The sequence below is a fragment of the Brachypodium distachyon genome, chromosome 4 (assembly GCF_000005505.3).
Source record: "Brachypodium distachyon strain Bd21 chromosome 4, Brachypodium_distachyon_v3.0, whole genome shotgun sequence".
NCBI lineage: Eukaryota > Viridiplantae > Streptophyta > Magnoliopsida > Poales > Poaceae > Brachypodium > Brachypodium distachyon.
Window position 1 is genome coordinate 17624844 of NC_016134.3, and position 21002 is coordinate 17645845.

General features: G+C 45.1%; 3 protein-coding genes and 1 long non-coding RNA gene across 4 annotated transcripts; 2 read left to right on the forward strand and 2 right to left on the reverse strand.

The window, feature by feature from the left end:
* The first annotated feature begins 2973 nt into the window (after nt 1–2973).
* Nucleotides 2974–4200, forward strand: LOC100821648 (LOB domain-containing protein 42). The gene has a single exon (XM_024455184.1). The coding sequence runs from the start codon at nt 3094–3096 to the stop codon at nt 3994–3996; it is 903 nt and encodes a 300-aa protein (XP_024310952.1). The 5' UTR covers nt 2974–3093; the 3' UTR covers nt 3997–4200.
* A 4263-nt stretch (nt 4201–8463) lies between these two features.
* LOC104584532 lies at nt 8464–13431 on the forward strand. Its single transcript, XR_002966331.1, has 4 exons — nt 8464–8644; nt 9466–12886; nt 12973–13042; nt 13150–13431. It is a non-coding gene; the product is annotated as an uncharacterized LOC104584532 (long non-coding RNA).
* A 154-nt stretch (nt 13432–13585) lies between these two features.
* LOC106866583 (protein FAR1-RELATED SEQUENCE 1) lies at nt 13586–17092 on the reverse strand. The gene is made up of 3 exons (XM_014901844.2): nt 16855–17092; nt 14278–16521; nt 13586–14076 (listed from the first exon to the last, which is right to left on the reverse strand). Exon 2 carries the CDS (start codon nt 15424–15426, stop codon nt 14341–14343), a length of 1086 nt encoding a protein of 361 aa, XP_014757330.1. The 5' UTR covers nt 15427–16521; nt 16855–17092; the 3' UTR covers nt 13586–14076; nt 14278–14340.
* On the reverse strand, nt 16851–17453 carry LOC112268648 (lysine-rich arabinogalactan protein 19-like). The gene has a single exon (XM_024454568.1). The coding sequence runs from the start codon at nt 17451–17453 to the stop codon at nt 16851–16853; it is 603 nt and encodes a 200-aa protein (XP_024310336.1).
* Nucleotides 17454–21002: the final 3549 nt, after the last annotated feature.

A 21002-nucleotide genomic window follows, 5' to 3' on the forward strand; every position in this document is an offset into this window, starting at 1 on the left:
CATAACTATGAGAAAATTTGCAGCGATTCTACATAGGTAAAGCTCAGTCTTGCACGCTATTATTTTACCATTTTGCACCTAGTACTTTTTATCTAAAAATCAGTCGATTCTTGGCCATGAGATTACTTGGAGATTTCCTCTAATTTCTCCTCCTGCTCCTTTTAGAATTGCTTAGCGACGTCCGCACCCTTCAGAATACCACCTCGACTAATTAATTGCACTCTTGTTTTGATATTATTGCACAATTTTAATGCAATTGCGTCGTGTGTAATTGCAATTGGTTTTTAGTCATACCATTGCTCGTTTTTTTACTAATATATTTTTAGGTAAGTACTGTGACGATCACTTTTGTGTTTAATTAATTGCATTAATTGCACTATTTTTTTTAACTGTCTTAACATCTGTCCATAAATATTTGTATACTTTTCTTCCGCTCTTAGAAGTTAGAATTATAAATTACTTGTTATGTCTTCTCTGAAGTTTTATGCATTAGTTATCTGGCTATTTCAGTACATTCCTTATAATCTCTTTCTGCGGTAGAGTTTATTGTTTTCTGTTGTTTTCGGTATTTTTTATTTTAGTTTAGCTCACATATATTAGATTATAACACACCATCAACAAATTTGCACTCCTATGGCTAATGAATTGCCCTCTCTTTTGTGCATCTCGATGTTTTCAATGTGCAATAGTTCGGGAACAGCAGATAAACAAAAAGCCAATAGCAAAAATTATACCCGATCTTTAGATCGTCAATCAACGGTGGCTTAAAAAGCTAGTGACTAGTTTTTAAGAAAAAACCTGGCAACTATGCCATAGGCAGTCCCTTGCACCATTTTTTGCTCAAAACCACTTCATAGAGTAACATTACACATGTTACAACTTAGAAAAAAAAGTTGAAAATGAAACGAAGAAATTGCATGTTGGGTCATTTAACTCGGCAATAATGTCCACTTTCATCCATTAACTCGCATCATTTAACCGTTTGCTCAAATGTGAGAACAATCGAACATAAAGGTTTTACCGCAAAAGTCTCATGTGACGTGCCGAGACGACCTAGGTTGAACATCAAAGTTTAACTTGGCAACGATGAACATGAAGCTGGACCACAGATAAACGACCTAGGTTTGGCAAGGGTAACCGCAAAGTTCTGTCGCCGACAAAATTGCGATAACAACCCGCATGTCCACGTTGGCATCTAGCTTAGCTAATTTACGTGCGAATTTGACCATTTTGGACTAAGCTGAACGTACATGCCAAGTTCATGGATCCATTTTTCAAATTTGTGAGTTAATGGATGAAACACACAACATCCATTATAGTTGAATTTGTTTTAGGAATAAAAAAAGCAAGTGAAATGTCATTTTTGCATTAAGCTAGCCTCTTTTATTTTTCTTCCCATTAGTACAACAGTTGCATGTTTACCAAAAACTTGAAGTAAACTAAAAGGGAGTGGCCGAGTGGCTACGTCAATTTGTTAACATAAAAGGGAGTGGCCGAGTGGCTATGTCAAGTTTCTCGGTCGACGGCTCCCGTTGTGTGTGTGAGAGAGATAGTTAAATTTGCATATAAAACAGAAATTTGCATATAAAATTTCACGTGCAATTTTTAATTGCCCATAAAATTTCACTTGCGATTTTAAAAAATTTAGCCTCGTGCGCATGGGTCAATGAATTAAAGATCGATCCAAAAGATAATGGGAGTGGCTACGTCTAAGTCGACTGAGAAACAATCGATCGCTCATAAAATAGAAATTCCACATGTGTGTGTGTGTGAGAGAGAGATAGTTAAATTTGCATATAAAATAGAAATTTGCATATTAAATTTCACGTGCAATTTTTAGTTGCACCTAAAAAATTCGCGAAACATGTGGAATTTTAGCCATCCGAAGGTGCAATATCAAATTGCACATTTCAAAATCCAAATTGCACAAAAAATTTCACTTGCAATTTTAGTCTCTGATAGTGCAATATCCAATTGTACATTTCAAAATCCAAATTTGCACACAAAAATTCACGTGCAAATTTAGCCGTCCGAAGGTGCAATGTCTAATTGTATATTTAAAAATCCAAATTCATACACAAAAAAGCATGTGCAATTTTAGCCATCCATCCAATTGTAAATTTCAAAATCCAAATTTGCGCACAAAATTTCACGTATAATTTTAGCCGTCCGAAGATGCAATATACGATTGCACATTTCGAATAAAATAAATGTACATGCTATCCTATAATGCTATTTTACGTTAGTGCACATATACAAACTTGAAAACAAAAAAAATGAGGAGAAATAAAAATTAGAAACAAAAAACGAAACAAGTTATAAATAAAAAACGAAAGCAAAAAAAAAACACAAAAATGGTCAGGCCAGGATTCGAACCTGGTTCCTACTCTACATGCATAACACGACCAAACTTTTGCAGAAAATGAGTTCTTGGTTTATTTATTGCCAGCTAAATTTCGCGTCGACTAAGAGAAACAATTTTCCAAGCGACTGCGTCTTAGCAGTTCCGAAAATAATAACTCCCGTCTACTACCTATTTCTCTGTGTTTTCTCGCTGTTCCTTCTAAAATCAACCGCGCACTTACCCCTCGACGATTGACGGCGGCCAAGGGACACCACAACATGTAATTCAAAACACCAAGGAACGGTAGGACCGGCCCACTGTAGACACACCTTCAAACTCCAGGCAGAAATATAGAAAAACAATGGGGCGGTGGGCCCACAGCTGGGACGTGGGAATTGGACTCCAACAAAACCGGAAGCCCCGGGCTCCCAAAACCACGGACGCCGCACCTTGTTTAGTCAGGGGGGAAAGCAGGGAGACGTTGACGCAGGTTGCGGACGCGGCGTGCTGAGCTGAATCCCCCCGCAGGCATCCGCATCTCCCATTGTTTTGGCCCGCGGCGCCGAATCAGCCTTTGGCAAAACCACTGGCGCCCAACCCACTTTATAAAATACCCCCGGCCCCGCCCTTCTCTCCTCCATCATCATCTATTCATCTTCCTCACAACACCACCAGTCCATCGATCTCCCAACAACTCAGGTTGATCCTGCGCTGCAGCTCTAGCATAGCTACCTAGCCGGCCTGCGAAGATGCGGATGAGCTGCAACGGGTGCCGTGTGCTGCGCAAGGGGTGCAGCGAGGGCTGCACCATCCGGCCGTGCCTGGAGTGGATCAAGAGCCCCGACGCGCAGGCCAACGCCACCGTCTTCCTCGCCAAGTTCTACGGCCGCGCCGGGCTGCTCAACCTCCTCGCCGCCGGCCCCGACGACCTCCGCCCGGCGCTCTTCCGCTCGCTGCTCTACGAGGCGTGCGGAAGGATGGTGAACCCGATCTACGGCTCCGTCGGGCTGCTCTGGTCCGGCCGCTGGGAGGCCTGCCAGGCTGCCGTAGAAGCCGTGCTCAAAGGGGAACGCATCGTCCAGGTCTCCTCCGAGTCCGTCCCCGCCGGTCAGGACACACCGCCGCTCCGGGCGTACGACATCCGCCATGTCGCCAAGGACAAAGAAGCCGCCGATCCGCTGCGTGTCTCGCGCGCTGGACGCACCAGATTCAAGCGCGCCTCGTCCTCCACCTCCAAGTCCAACAAGGGTGCCAAGAGCGTGTCCCCCACTCCAAGGCAAGAGCCAGAGCAGCACGATGACCACGGCCGTGCGCCGAGCCGTGAGCCCTGCCACGAGGAGTCGGCCGGCAGCCACAACCATGGCCATGTCGACGACGAAGGCATGGTGATCGGAGTCGAGCAAACGCGGGAAGAGTCGGGTCAGGACACCGAGGTTGAGGCCGGCTCGCACGTCAGCCAGGCGGAGCAGAGCCCTCTGCCGGTACCGCCGATGCGGCATGTCGTCCATGAGGAGATTGGGCTGGAGCTGACGCTCGGGCTGGAACCACCGGCGGTCACGCGCTTGGCGATGTCGCCACTGGCGCGCTTTGATGTGAGCGGATTGAGCGCCGAGTCGAGCCACATCGGCCTGGGGCTTGGCCTGCCGGCGTGAGAGCGGCGAGCGGCCTGATGGTAGAAGACAGTTTTGGGATCGTGTCAGCCGTTCTTAGGATTTCATTGATTTCTGTCATGTATTCGTCATGTCTGCTTGTACAAACTTTCTGAGATCCTGCCCCTTTTTTTTTTGAAAAAGAGAGGTTTTCCCTCTCCGATTTCATATAATGAAACCAAGGTGCTACAAGGTTTTGCAGTCAAACAGACATAACCAAAGGGAAACTGAGATCTAGGGAGAGAAGGACGTCAGCCAAGTCAGAGGAACAGCATACAGCAAACACTACAGAAAGAGAACCTGACATAAAAGCCACTCCCTCCCCTAATTCTTTGCTATCACCTCTCCCAGCAGCACGCCAGCACCTAGTGCAATCCTCACACCAGACGAAGCCCCCATCGCAAATCCCCATTGAGTCCCAGCAGCTTCAACAGAGAACTTCAGAAAACAGCAAACAGGTTCTTGATCACCCAGCAATTCGTTGTAATGGACACCATCCTCTAGCCGCATCAAACACTTCTCTAGCAACCTGTTCGATCAGTCTTGTCCCCCACCGAAGAAGATTTTTTGCTTGTTTCCTTTGTCTGCAAAATCGACCAGAGATTAAGCCAATAGCACAACAGTTTGATTACCCCAAAAGGGGAAGTAATTCTAACATTTGAGAAGCAGGCCCTGTTTCTGGTATTCCACAACACCCATAACAGGCCTGCCACTCCAACCATAACAAGTTTTTTTGAATTGCCTGAGAAGGCAGGCAGCCAGGTCAACCATAGCTCTTCCACAGAATTTGGCAGAACAGGAAGATCGAAAGCACATTTTAGAACATTCCAAACAAATCTTGCCAACGAACAATGAAGGAATAAGTGATCAATGGACTCTTCCATCCCACAAAACTGGCATTTAGTGTCCCCTTTCCATCCCCTATGAGTTAGTACATCTTTGGTCAAAATACTTTTATGGGCAATCAACCATAAAAATATCCTAATTTTCAGCAGGATCTTAATTTTCCATAGAAATTTCTGAGGAAAATCAACATTACCCCACATCAGCTTCCTGTAGTATGAGCTAACAGTGAACTGCCCTTTGTGACAGGGAGTCCACCATTTCTGAGATCCTGACAGAAGTTGTTTAAATTGATAGATAGAACAAATCCTGTGACTTTCAAGTTGAGATGCTAAATGTTCTCAATAGCAGTCAAATAGTACAATTTGTTGCCCTTGCAAATTGGTTCAATTCATTTTTCTTCTTTTCGAAAAGGGGAAGCGATCCCGGCCTGTGCATCAATTGATGCACACAGCCATGATTCAATTCATTTAAAACTTTGAGATAACTCGCAACGACTTTACATCAGCAGTAAAATTCAGTCTTGTGCGTTACTTATTTTATTCTTTTGCTCAAACACACGGCATAAACATGGACCATACATATAAGAAAAGAAAACCGTGGACCATCACAATACTGTTTCCACTTGCTGGAAACCCGAAAGATGCCACATCCTTCGTTCTAAGAACAAGCAAGTGCCCTTAATGCGTGGAACCACGCTGCAATAAGAGAGGTTATAGAGTTTTTTTTTTGCGGGGACGTTATAGAGGTTTTTCTAATCTCAAAAATTTATTTCTGTCGCAGCTAGAGATGAACCATCATCCCAAAGAAAAGAAGAAGTAAAAAAAGGAGATAACCGTCGAACCTGAGATCAAGGCTAGGCCCAGAGGCACAAGAAGCTCGCCACCCGGCACCTGGCGGCGCCCAGTGAAGAAAATGATATGCTCCATACAGCCTCACAGGCCCAAACTGACTCGATATAGCTTCAACGTCACAACCCGAGGAGGAAAAAAAAAGTTATTTTCGGGGAAATCTAAATGGCATACGTGTGCCATTTAGTGTTACCGTGCGGCGCTCTCTCCTGCTCACGAGTCACGACTTCTTCGTTTCAACTGCCGCCATGCCCAGGGAAGCGGCGGGATCGGGCGGAGCTCCTGAACCGTCGTTGTTCCTCAACCGCCGCCGCCGATCCATCGTATGGCTCTGCGCGTGGCTGCCAGAGCGACTGCATCCGCCGCGCTGTTACCGTGGCGCCCATGTCGGCCTCCGTGCAGGCGTCGCGTCGGCGTCGACGTGCTCGTGCAAGAGGACGGCGGTGCTGGCTGGTGTGCCTCGCCAAGACGGGAATGGCGGAGAGGCTCGAGGAGCTGGGCGAATGCGTTGAGGAGCTCAAGACCGGCGGCGAGCCGGCGAGAAGGTGTTCTGGAGGCTCGTGCAGACCAGAGTCTCCCTGCTCAACATCCGCACGACTCGCATCTTCTGGCATCAATGTTTTCAGGCATGATTAAGATTTAAGAGGTTGCATTAGTGAGATTAATGGCAGAAAAAACCAGCGCAATTGTAAATAATATAATTACTGCTGCTACTTGATGAATTTTTGGTGCAAGACCTGCACGCAACGCAAGCTGTTCGACGTACTGACGCCCCCGTAGGAGCTTGCTGGAGAAAATGGGGTGTGTTTTCTTCCGGGCATCCATTTTTGTTGCATATACAAGTATACCATTTGTATTGTTGCACTAACTGAGACTAACGGCCATATAAAAAGACGTATATGTCCTTACCTCTTCAAGCATAAGTCTCTTATTTTCACTCATTTCAGCAGCTTTTAAACAAGATTTCAGCAGCAGATTCACACCAGCCGATTCAGCAATTCAGCAGCATTTCTACAGTAGTTTCCAGCAGCAGCATTTTCACAACATTTCAGCAGCATTTTAAGGCAATAGTAATGACATAATTTCATGGTCTAATGATCCCAAAAGCATCACACTAGTAGTTCAACATACAACAACTGAAAAAGTAGTTCTCTCAAGTAAATTGACTAAACTTTTTTGTGAGGACTACTAGTGGTAGTTTTGCTCCTTGTAGATGCACTACACCACTAGAAGGTGAAGAAGCATTTGCAATGGCCGCTGCCCTCAAGCTTGTCATTGGGCTTGAATAGCACATAAGGAGGACCAAAGTAGAAATATATGTTATCAGGGGCCAGAACATGTTAATACACTATATATAAGTACATGTAGGCAAGGATCTAGGCGTAATTACCGAATTATAGCGGGATGGGCAGGGCCCCTGGTCCCCTGCCTCCGTCACTGGGAGGAGCAGTGGTTGCTTCAGTTTTGTTGGACTTTTGCCTACATGAAAACTTAAAATTAGAATGCAGGAGAGGTGCAAAATAACAAACGGCACCCAAGCAGAAGAGTGACAGAGCAGAGAGAAGGCTCCTGGGAGACCAAGCAGGAGAGGGCTCCTAGGCAACAGGCGGTGCACGAGTGGGGCGGGGCGGTGTAGAGCGCCCACAATGGGCTCGTGGGCGCCAGTTTGGGCATCTACGTAACGGGCAGAGGTGGCGGACGGCTTGGAGTGGCTAGGTTTAGATGAGGGCAGAGAATTCGAGCTGTTTTGGCTAGATTTAGACAAGGGCATTTCTGTGATTCTAAAAAGCCTGACAAGGTTGACAAACGGGAATGCTTGAAATTTCACGGCAGTGGTATTTTGGCCTGAAAAGCCTTAATGGCGATGTTTTTTTTGGCAAGTTTGATTTTTTAGTGGTATTTTGGAACTCTCAGTACTGACTATTGGTATTCTGGCGGTTTTCTCTTCATCTGGGCGACAAGCTTGAGGCTGCGAGAGAGAAGACGATGTTGGGGTGACCTCATTAGCGGCGATCAGTCGCTGGAGATGTCTTTCCCATGTGTTTGTAGGATCAGGCAAAGAACAACGGTGAGATCATGTCGAAAGGCGGAAACTGAGCGCGGAATGGCGAGCTACAAGGCGGCAACGGCATAGGACCCATTGATGTAGCTTTGCAAGGACTATTTGAAGCACAGCGGCATGCAGCAGGTAAGTAGTACTGTCGAGTTATCTTTGGGACAATCATCATCATGCGGGATGATTGTAGAGGGACTCCACATCTGTTGTTGTGAGTGGTTGTTGGAATGGAGCTTTTTTACGGTACCCCGGATTTAATATGAACCGTTTATTTGTCCCGATCTAATGGCTATCATTGCTTGGTACTTCATCTCAATCCCACGGAGTACTAGGTGGAAAAACCAGGGAGTACCCCGAATTGAATGGCAAACTTGTAATTACGTTTGAAGCTGAGGCCCTTGGGATTTTGATATGCAATTAAGAAAAAAAAAGAAAAATGGTTATTCGTTGTCTTCCTTCCCCGATTTAATGGAGGCGCTGGCGGACAGGCGGAGGGGACGAGGGGCGGCCGCGCCGGCTGAGGGATGGAGGGCCTCGGCTGGGGGTGGCGGCGGCGGCGCACTGGGGGGCGGCGCATTCAGGCGGAGGGGTGGCGGGCCTTGACTGGGGGTGGCGGCGGCGGCCCACTGGGGGGGCGGCGCATTCAGGCGGAGGGGTGGCGGCAGCGGTCGGGCTGGAGCCGCGTAGTCAAGCGGAGGGGGGGGGGGGGGGGGGGGGCGGCGCATTCAGGCGGAGGGGTGGCGGCGGCGGTCGGGCTAGAGCCGCTCAGTCAGGCGGAGGGGTGGCGGCACGGCGCACTGGGGGTTCGTGGCGGCGCTCGGGCTGGAGCCGCGCAGTCAGGCGGAGGGGTGGCAGCGCGGCGCACTAGGGGGCTGGGGCTCGTCGGGGCGCGCCTCAACAGGTATGATCTTGGGCATTGTTTGTTTTGGAATTTGGTGACAGGTTTAACTTCGTAAAAATTATAGTGCACGATTCGTTTGTTTCAGTTCCAGATTTGCTATGCTCGTGCAAATTTTAGTATGATGTATTGTATGTTGTTTGTTTGCCTAGTAATCAATTAAAGTAAATTAAACATTTGGGGGGATTGAGGGAGTGTAGCAAAGCCTGTAGAGGAGCTGGCTTCTCTTTCATCCTAAATAGTTAGGATGCTATGCTAGGATTGATATTATCAAATATTTTTGCATTTCTCTGCTTCCTGATTTTCTGGATTGCAGCTACTTCATGCTACGCTCATCCATTTATCAGATAATCACAGTGTTTTTGTTAGCTCTGTGATCCCTTCTGGGACACATTCCTTATTTCAATTCAGTCATCGTTATCCTAAATTATTTGTGCACCAGAAGGTATATTCCTAGACGTTTATATAAGCATGTTTGTTGTGTGACTGTTCAAGAGGTTCCATAATTATTTGATGAGTAGGACATTGTTTGTTATACATTATTTTTTCTCGAGTCTCGACCACAGGGGAAGATGCCCCCCTGACGTTTTAATTAAGTGGGTGAGTAGGACATTGTTTGTTATACATTATTGACAGTACAAAAGTGAGTTACTGCCCACTTGAACCCATTTGAAATTGATTTTTTTTACATTATGAGCTTTCTTCAAGTATGCTTTCATTTTTTTTTGCAGGGAAGTATGCTTTTATTTGACTGCAATAACTCATGTATACTAATTTTATCTTATATTTATAACTTGTTTGAAGTGTTTGTGCATTTGATTCAGGTTGACATTTTGGGAAACAAGGTTACTTCACTCTTAGCTCTTGCTAAAAAGATATACGTGACTCGAGAGCATTATTCTCCTGTTTTTCAGCAGTATCCTGGGGTAAGTATGACGTGTGACCAATGCTAACTTTCTCATCTTCCCTATTTTTTTGTCATGGAACTTGCTATTCCTTGAGCATTGCTGTTTCTTTGAATGCATGTAAAACCAGATTGAAATTATCAGCACAATTGGAAAGAATGAACTTGTGCAGCATTGCACCGAAATAGTGCACAACTTTATGCACATGATTAGATGAAAATGACAAAGGTATGAAAATAATACTGTAACACCAGCAGGCAATGATTCGAAATGTTTAGGTCTACATTGAAGAATAATTATGGAGTCTAACAACACCGGACAAATATGATAAAAGAAGGAGACAAACTATATTTATGGCCTAACAGAAATATAGGACTACTTGCTATGACAGACGCATATCTATGATTCAGAACTATCACTTGAGACTGGAATTTCTTCTTCACTTTCTTGCAGTTGCATATCCCTGATCTTGATTTTGTTCAGCACACTGTAGAGGATGTCACATGGTAGCTGCCTCCTGAAAATTTCTATATCTTTCTGTATATGTATAGTAAAGTAGTTAAACATGGATCCAAAGATGAAATTTACATTGCATGTAGGAATAATATCGAAATCTTCACCTGTGAAAATCTCTTGGACAGCTTGGATCCCGACCATAGTTGTATGTACTTGATGAGAAAAAGGCCACATGATGTCCTGAATGAATTAATTAGGATTTCATTCGTTGAGTTTATAAAAAGAAGATTAGACATTGGCGATGAATGTACATACCCGTCTTTCTGCCTTGGCACATGGTTGATATTTACGTGCTCCCATGAATTAACATTTAAGTCTGGCCACCTATTAAATCTGTCCACTTCACGACCGCTAGGTACCAATGTAACCCCACGTTAAGAGGCAGGAATATCTGCATGAAGATTGACGTGAGTGTCAACAGCAAATAAATACATACATACATACATACATATATATATATATATATATATATATATATATATAGAGAGAGAGAGAGAGAGAGAGAGAGAGAGACATAGACATAAATATGCATGGAATAGGAATTCTGTTGTACCATGTCATGCAAGAGCCATTCAATTGCCAAATCTATACAGCGACGTCTTTCAGGCCGTCCCATGGATGATTCATAATGTATTCTATCTGAAGACAACTTTCGCACAATTTGAGTAATCTCCACAAGGACTCTTCCGTCATCCCTTTCATCGATCATGTTCTGAGACCGATGATGAAAGATGGCCACATCAATGATCTAGTATTCGATGCAAGACAATACAAGTTAGAATATGTCATAATCCAGAATTAAAAAAAATATACAACTCTTACGTCGTCACCCAGATATTTCTTCACAGAGTCTGTTGGATAATGTACAGTTAGGCATTCTAGTAATTTCTTTGTAATTGTGACACTCTCTACGATGGCCAAAGCCCGGGTATCTCTTTGCTTGTTTACCCAAGCAAGTGTCTCATCCACATCATCTGCATTAGGAATATGAAGAACAATTACAAGTTATAGAATGTGTTATGATTTGAAACAAGGTATTTGCCGGATAGTAGTACACACCATTTTTTTCCTTTTCTTTGCGGCGTTCCCTCTTGGCGTGATCATAGTAGCAAAATTCTGTTTTTTTGAAGGACGATGTTGATTTCCTCCCTGAGGGCCACGCAGCCGCTTGGCAATACTGTTTCCTTTGCCTTCACCATCTTCGTCCCCTTCCTCGTCGTCATCTTTGTCCTTCTCATCATGGATATGCGTGCTGTGAGGACCTGTGTGCCATTTACACTCGTCCCCGACTTGACAATATGTTTTCTATAATAGAATCACAGGTTAATCTGGTAGAATTAATTACTTGACATATGGAAACTGGTAGAATTAATTACTTGTAAATTTACCTCAGTCTGTGTGAAGGGAATATCAGAAAAAACAAAACCCTTATCCTGCATAGAAAATAATTGTTGCTTGTAGCCATATGAAGATGTTTAGGATAATAATTGCATTATACATATATATGTTCATAAGTGTGTGAATAGGATAGACCTCGAAGCCGTGGAGCAAACGGAGTACTAAATTCCCTAGCTGCTTCACATTGTGTTCAGTGTCGGCCATACCATGTACAAGTGGCTCGAACCACTTGTTTTCATAAACGTAGTCATTGTGAATGTATTTATTCTCCAAAGCTCCTAGGCGATGAAGAATTTGTTTAAGTATACTTTGATCCTACATAAACGTATGAAGATGAGTCATAATACAATTTGTATTTGTAATATGCAAAGTGTAGGTTCTCAGCTTCTTCCAGTTGTGCATACATGAACATGGTTGGTGCTGTAGACGGGTCTATGCAGCACATATTCTGCATCACTTGTAATATCTTGGATAATCTAATATGAAATAAAAAATTAATGGTTAGTTTGTGCAAATAACGAACGATCATATGATATATACTTGCAATGAACATTTAGCAAATCGTTTGCATACATCTCCATCTCCGAAGTTGGCCTTCGTTCTCTGTGCCACCTTTGCTTCAGTCCAATGTCGAATTAGTGGTTTTTCACGCTGAGAATAATTGACCTCTATCCCATGTTTTGCTATGTTGACATAAAATTTTTCCCAGTACCATACCTGCAATGCACCAGAAGGAAAAAAATCAGATATGTACCAACACTTGTTATAAAATGAACTTAGTACTGATTTGTTCTTACTTGTAGTAGAGATAGGCTGCCGCAGAGGTTCGTTTGTCTTTTCGTCTTGTATTGCCTAATGCTCTCCATGCCTAGCCCAATTCACTTGTTTGATGTCGTTGACATCCAACATGAGCTTTAAATAGTCAGAGCTCACAGTTGCTTTCGTGGCTGGGCACATGTGTCGGCATATGGCGCACAAAAGAAATCTTCTAACGAAATGTTCGTCTGTACTTCCTTTGTTTTCATTAATTTGTTCCACGAGTCCTTTGAAAGTTATCGACCCTGTGGTATCTTTGTAATTATTAAATAGTTCATGCTGTTTTTTTCTTCTTTGAGCCTCAACCTTCTCGTCTTTATGTTTGGCTTTCACATCTGGGGTCTCTCCCTCATCTGGAAGGTCTAGGATGTGTACTACATCCTTTAACACCATCCTTATCTTAGTGTCGTTGCATCATCTTCAACACTGTAGCTACCTGCCACCTGCATGCAGGCTTTCCTGCGAATTTGGACATTCGGTATTTGTAAAAGCCCTCCTAGATTGTAGCTTGCAATTTCATCTTTCTGTTTCTTGTCCAAGCAATCAATCAGTTCATACATGGCTGTTGGACTACAAGCCACTGTTTCCTACAGAACAAGGGATTACGCATGTAAGATTTTTACATATATATGATTTGTAATGAGTAGTGATGTATGATATGAACCTTGGCTTTAGATATTGTTTTGCTTAATGCAGGAGTTTTGGGCTCACACGAGGGAGATTGGTCACTGGAGGGAGATGGATCCTGATGGAAGACAAAACACAGGTCAGAGGGATTACGCATATAAGATTTTCACATATATATTTTATACTGTTCATGTACTGGTTTTGAAGTTAAAATTCGGATCATGCTGACCTTGTTTGTTGTTGCAGATTTCTTGCTCTTCGTCTGAGGGAAAAAGTTGGTCTCCATTGGCGGCGGCGGCCCGGAACAGAACGAAAGATTAGCTACGAGGCGGCGGCGGCTGGAACAGAACGAAGATTAGCTAGATGGCGTCGGCCGGGAAGAGAACTCAAGATTGATTTTCTGCCCGGAACAGAACTAAGGATTGTATATATATAGAGACAGAAAAACCAGATTTGATGTATCGTAACTGCCTAATACCAGATTTGATTGTAACTGCCTAATACAAGATTGATTTGATTATGCATGCAGTCACCACTGCTTTGCTCATCCGTATGGAACGCCAATGCCATCACGCCGACCTCAACACCAGAAAGAAAAGCAAACGCCAGAAAAGCAAACGTTCACCTAACAGAACATGCATTATTCTACTGACTTAATATTATCTGAACAGGGCATACAAGATTCAGTTCACTAGCCGATATGCACGTTTTATTCAAAAGTACTCTAATCCAATACGACACTCAACGCACACGGCAATACAGTACAGACAGTTCTAGATTAACCAGAGCACGGCCGATACAACCTGAATCAGTTTTCTACTGATGATAGATAAAGTCATACCCAATTTAAAAGATGAATAGCACGGAAGAACTACTCCAGGTCTGTGACCTAAAATCAATGGCCGTATTAGCCAATAATCAAACTAAATAAGCCATTCTATCTTCTACCATCTTCAGAATGATTGCCTTCAAACTAAATAAGCCATTCTATCTTCTACCATCTTCAGAATGATTGCCTGGAGCATCTTGCTCATCTCCTAAGCTGAATTCCTCAGACTGGCCAGAAGGAGGTGCATATATCAAGTTGAGTAGAGAGTCGCCACAACCACCCAACTCAATTGAAGGGCAACTTATGCTGCCATCCTCCTGGACCGACTCCTGCTGCAGTTATTACTGTAACAAAAATCTTTGATCAGATAAAGAAATTGCATGAACGACAATGCAATTAGCCAAACTTGAAAGTAACAAAGCCTACTATGAGAGGCAAACTGAATAAATACAAACAAGCAAAAACTACAAAATGCAAAGGAACTGATATTTCTCTTTAAGATTCTAGCTGGGTAAAAAAACATGTCAGGTCAGGTTCAAGCTTGCCTTGCCCGACGAGAATAGCAGCACGATCTGGTCATTGTAGGCGAGGACCAACCACCAGAATAACTACTTCAGTTTTGGACAAGTGCGCCTGTCATGTGTGGAATCGCCACATTCGCCGCACGATCTGTTTCGCCTCTTGTGCCCATTCGACTGCCTCAATGTCTCATGAAATGGCTTCATTCTCTTCTTTGATGGAGCACCTTTTGTCACGATTATTTTTGGATCAAGGACTTTCCCCCCAAAAACATTGCTTGAGGCAGAATAATGGGATGGTATAGGACCAAAAGCCGTCTCATCTGGGGTCCCATCATTCTCAAAGCGGCGATCGAGAATGCTTTGCAGAAAATCCATCACCTGCTGCAAACGCTCTTCGCTCTTCGAAGCTTTGAATAGAGCAACACTAGCCTTGTTTCGCATTTGCCGGTAACGACCCATCTCTTCTGACCACACATGTGTATTGGCATTTGTCTCCGACACGAATGCGGCCTTTGCTTGCATTGTCCACCTAATCCGAACACAACACGGAGGAATGGTCTCTACACCCAGGAAACTCAGAAGTGAAAAAATGTGCGAACATGGGACACTTTCGCACTCCAATTTGCGGCAACCACAGAAGATGCCATTCATTGAAGATCCATGAAATGAACACTCTACGAAGAAGACATGTCTGCTCCCTCCTTCCGCTCCTTCTTTTAATGCAGCTCTATAGGTGACCAACCCATCTCTCTCTGTATGCTCTTCAATCTCCCATGCAGATGATCTGCGAATGCAATATCTAACCTTCCTGAACATCTTCGGTGTGTAAATACGGGCACCATTTTTCTCTAATGGATTAGCATCTATTCTAGTGAAAGGAACTGAATTTGCAGCTTTTGCATCCAACTCGGCCTCATTTCTGCGGATACGTGACATGCAGTGCTCGCTGTGCTCCACCAAGTCAACCAACGACATTTTCCGGTCTAGGTGATTATGGAGCCTAGAGTTAAGACTCTCGCTACGCTGGTTGCTCTGCATGCCCAAAAAAATATCTTCCATTTGTATAAGCCGCAGACCACCTCTTCCTAAGTTTGTACATTCTGGACATCCATGCAACCTGCTCTGTGATCTCATACTTTTCCTTGAACCGAGCCCAAGATCTCTCAAACTCATATACTCCCATCTTACGATATATGAGTTTTCTGAAGTCCCGAAGCATTGGATTACGCAGGTGGCGTATCATGTTCTGCTCAATGTGCCAACTGCATAGTCGATGGTCTGTCCTCGACATAACATTCTTAATGGCTTTCCTCATGGCGGCGTCTCCATCAGTGATCACAGATCTCGGGTTCTTATGGCTCATCGCCTCAAGAAATGACTGCAGTAGCCACTTGTACGACGAGACAGTCTCGTCTGAAACAATACCAACACCAAAAACAATTGTACTGCGATGATGGTCCACCCCAATAAATGGAACAAATGGGAGATTATACCGATTGACCCGATATGTGCTGTCAAACACAACTAGGTCACCGAATGCTTCATAATCAATCTGAGATTGTGAATCTGCCCAGAATATATTTCAAAGATGTCCTTCATCATCCGTACTGTATTTGAAGAAAAATTCAGCATCTCGTTCAACTTGGGCTCTCATGTGGTTCAAGACAAATTCAGCATCCCTTCCTAAGATTCTTTTCTTCTTGTACTTGGCGAAGAAATTATAGAGGTCCTGGGAAACAAACCCAACCTGATCATACCCACCATGGTGCTTCTCCATAACTTCCATGATTTGGCACGTACGAAGGCCACCAAGACCATATTCTATGGCATCAGCTTTCTAAGCATTGTTTAAACGGCGATGTGACCGTAGAAAAGGAGACTGCTTGGGGTCAAGTGGATGGCTGTGGACATCAACAAAATTCTTGACAAACCAAAGACCCGTTCCAGGTTGTCGCTGGATCTCAAGCATAGCTTTACATCCACAACGGGTGAGCGCCCGTGGCTCCCTTATTTGATCTTTTTCTACAAAGTACTTCTCCAAATGGTACCCTTCCTTACAGCAGCAGAAACGTTTTCTTTTCAATTCCGTGGTGCCACTAATGTACTCCTTATCGTCCAATCTCACACTAAACCCTTTAGATTTTGCATAGCTGTTGTACTGCTCGTAACCTTCTTCAACGCTTCCAAACATCTGACTCACCATCATGTGATATTCTTCCATCTCCTCCAAGCTGGCATTATAACCATCCATCTCACAAACTGACAAACCTGACATTATGAAACACCATCATCAAATTAGCACCTTTGTTCAATTATCTTTCCTCTCAATAAGAAAGTTCAATTCTTTTTCTGCCCAAATGGGCAGCCATGGTGAGCTTTCATCTCCCACTTCTGGGATTATTAGGTTAAGTGCTTGTTGCAAGTGGTGATTAAAGTACAGTAATCATGCTGTCAAAAGTATTAGCCTAGGTTTGTTCACATTTCAAAATTAGTGCTTGTTACCCTACATGGTTCTCTGCAAATTGCACAGGGTACAAGATGACAGGGCAAGAGCAGAGGGGACGGAGGAGGAGGAGGAGAAGGGGGACATGAGACACTCACAGGAGCGCGATGAGTACGAAGAGCAGGAGCGCGGCGACAAAGGAGTACTTGACGGCAGCGGCGAAGATGGAGGCGGAGATGAGCACGAGCTGCAGCAGCAGCGACGTGCCGGCCCAGACCAGCGCGCCCGTCAGAGCCACGGCCGCGGTGGTGGCGCTCAGGCGGCGGGGTGGCGGCGCACCGGGGGGCGGCGGCGCTAGGGCAGGGGGAGAATCGGTCGGGGGCGGGGTGGCGGCGCATCGGGGGGCGGTGGTGCTAGGGCAGGGGGAGAATCGGTCGGGGGCGGGGTGGCGGCGGCGCTCAGGCGGCGGGGTGGCGATGCACTGGGGGGCGGCGGTGCTAGGGCAGGGGCGGATGGGGGTGGCGGCGGCGCTCAAGCGGCGGGGTGGAGGCGCACTGGGGCGGAGTGGCGGCGGCGCTCCGGCTGGGGATGGCGGCGCACTGGGGGGCGTCGAGGTGGCGACTGCACGGAGGCGAAGCACAGGAGGTGCTAATCGGTCTATGTGATAATCCGATCTACTCGTATTTGCTTTGATTAAGGGGTGAAAAGACCATTGTACCCTTTTGATATCAGCCGTTGATGCCTTTGGTACTCCCATGTACGTTTTTGGAGTACTGGGTACCGTAAATTTTCTCTTGGAATAAGCCTGTGCATCCTCGTGACTCCGCATCTGTTGTTGTGGCCAGACTGAAGAATGTGCGACATGGCCTCAGAAATTGGAGCAGATCCTTGTCAGAGCTTTCCCTTCTGATTACTAATTGCAACAAAGCTATTCATCTCATCGATGATATTGAAGATCAACGTCTCCTCACCTGGCCTGAGTTCAACTTTAGAAAGATCATTAAAAGTCATTGTATTGGGCTAACTTCTTATAGGCAGGCTTTTTGGCACAAGCGTTGTACGGTTAGATGGACGCAACTCGGTGACGAAAACACTAAATATTTTCACGCTGTTGCCACTGATCGCTACAGGCGGAATAACATTGCTCAGATTAAGCTTGATGATGGATCGGTGGGTGACACGCATGTCCAAAAGGAGGTTGCTTTTTTTCAAGTTTTTAACAAACTTGTTGCCCTTCTATGCTGTTTGATCTGCAGAATTTGATTAATCATGTGGATGGGCTGGAGGAACTTTCTAGCCCGGTCACTAAGGAAGAGATTGACAGTGTGGTCAAGTTACTTCCCATCGACAAAGCACGGGCGCCGGATGGGTTTAATGGGTTATTCTTCAAAGTTTGTTGTCCAATCATCCGAGAGGATATCTACAAGCTTTGTCTGGATTTTTTTAATGGTAAGGTTGGTCTCTAGGCTCTGAACGATTCTTTCGTCACCTTGATTCCCAAGAAACTTGACCCTGAGACAACTAATGACTTTCGGCCTATCTCGTTGCTTAATAGTTGTATCAAGCTCATAACAAAAATCCTTGCCAACCGCCTGCAAAAATGGATACCGCAGCTTATCCACACCAGCCAATATGGTTTCTTGAAGGGGAGGTTTATTCAACATTGTCTCGCTTGGGCCTTTGAATACATACATCAGTGTCAGTCATCGGGTAGAGAAATTGTTATTTTGAAGCTGGATTTTGAGAAAGCGTTCGACACCATTTAACACTCTGTCATTCTTGATATCATGAAGCATGAGGGTTTTAGTGACCAGTGGTGTGCTTGGATCAGGGACATCTTTAGTTCTGACTCTTCTGTGGTTTTACTTAATGGAGTGGCGGGCAAGTCTTTTCGTTGCAAGTGGGGGGTCAGACAAGGGGACCCACTGTCACCACTTCTCTTTGTGCTCGCTGCAGATCTCCTTCAGGACATTGTTAACAGAGATTATGCCTTAGGTCATTTCTCTTTGCCCATCCCTACGACTGGCACATATGATTTTCCGATCATTCAGTACACGGACGCCGCCATCCTTGTCCTTCCTGCTTGTGCCACTCAGCTTGGTCATCTCAAAATTGTTCCCAATCGCTTTGCAGAGTCCACTGGCCTGAAGGTGAATTTCCATAAATCTCAACTCATTCCGATTAACCTCACGGATCAGCAGACCAATGTTCTTGCAGCTGAGCTCGGCTGCATGGTGGGATCTATGCCTTTCACATACCTTGGACTCCCCTTGGTCACTACGAGACCATCCATGATGACTTTATGCCTTTGGTGGATCGAATTGAGAGACGCATGTCAAATACCTCAGCTCTGCTATCTTATGGTGGGCGCGTCACGATTCTCAACTCAGTCATCTCCCACCTACACTATGTGTTCTCTTGAAATTCCTACTAAGATAATTGAGCACGTTGATAAAGCGTGGCGTCATCTGCTTTGGAGCAAGCAAACTGATGTTGGTGAAAAATGACAGTCCTTAGCGGCTTGGGACTTGGTCTGCCGGCCCAAGTCTAGAGGGGGTCTTGGTGTGCTCAATCTGAATATCCAAAATAAAGCCTTGTTGCTCAAACATCTGGATAAATTTTAAACAAGCGTGATTTGCCCTGGGTTCATCTTCTATGGGACACTTATTACACTTCGGTTGTTCCTCATGCGGTTGCCCCTTGTGGCTCATTCTGGTGGAGAGACATCTTCAAGCTGAACCCCATCTTTCGAGGGTTCTCAAACTGCATTGTGGCGACGGGTGATAGCTGCACTCTCTGGAAGGATTTGTGGAATGACCATCTTCTTGCAGATGAATTTCCGAGGGCTTTTTCCTTTTCGCTGCAGGCAGATATCTCTGTTCAAAGGTTCATGGCTGATTTGCCACAAGCCCCATCGTTACAAGTCCCTTTGTCTGCTCTTGCATATACTGAATTCAATACATTGAGGCAGTCTTTGGAGCACACTGTCCTTGAGTCTAATGTTCACGATACTTGGCATTACCTTTGGCAGAAGCCCTTTACTCCGAGCAGATTCTATTGTCATTATTTTGACACTCTGCCGAAGCATCCGGGTTTGATGCATCTATGGAAGTCCAAATGTGTTATGAAGCATAAAGTTTTTGCTTGGCTTCTTGTGGTGGATAGACTGAATACCCGAAACATGCTGAAGCGCCAAGAGTATATCATCAACTCTGATTGGAATTGTTTGCTTTGCCCCTCCCCAGTCGAGGAAGATTTGGATCAATTTTTTTTCGCTTGTGCTTTCAGTCAGGACTGCTGGGCGGATCTGGGGATTCATTGGGGTCTTCACTTGCCCCTCTCTGAGCGTTTGCTTCGTGCCAAGTCTACCTGGCAGATAGGCTTCTTCTGGGAGATCTTTGTGCTGGCGGCCTGGGCCTTGTGGAAAGTGCATAATGCCATGTTGTTTGATCACATCCCGCCACTGAAAGCCACCTGGAGGATCCTACTTCGAACTGAGTTGAAGCTCCTTGCTCATCGCTCCACTAAGGAAAAGTTCCAATCTAGCTTAGAGCTTTTGATCAATCGTTTAGCTTTGTAATTTAGGGTGATCACCCCCCACTAACATGTTCCCTCGTCATGTAACCTGTACAGTTCTAACCTCTAATATAATTGCACAGTAGGAGCCTCTCCTGCCGTTTTTCCGGTCAAAAAAAAATGATTGTAGAGGGAAGCGTGCGGCATGGAGCTTTCTAAGGCAAGATAGCGCGGACGCGGCGTGGCCGCACCAAGCAGACGGCGGCAGGAAGCTCAACCGCCGCCGCGCGCACTGCGAGAGGAGGCGGAGAGCTCCCTTGTGGCCGTGTGGCGCGCCCTACCTCCTCCTCCTCATCATCATCCGCTGCTTCCTTTGGTGAAGCCTCCTCCGTGGACTCCCTGGCGCACCGCGTCTTTGAGCGGTCCAAGCTCAGCTTGACGAGAACAATGCAGCGAAGGAGCAGAAAGAAGTCATCATCATCTCCAACGATGATGAGTAGGCGTCAGCGGAGGGGAAGCTGGTGAGAAGATGTCGCCAAAGGAAGAGAACTATTGTTTTTGTGATCGCTCCTCCATTATTTGTAGTTTTTGTTTAGTTTACAACTTAAATTTATGTATGCAGAACTCAAATTATGTGATAAAATGTGATGTGTTCATGAAATGTGTGTTGTTTAAAATTCGCACGATATTTATTTCAAATATTTGATTCGTTATGCTGGAGCTCTGGGACTACAAGAAGGGCCTCCTCGACCACTACAACGTCCATGGCTACGCGGAGGTCATCGTCGAC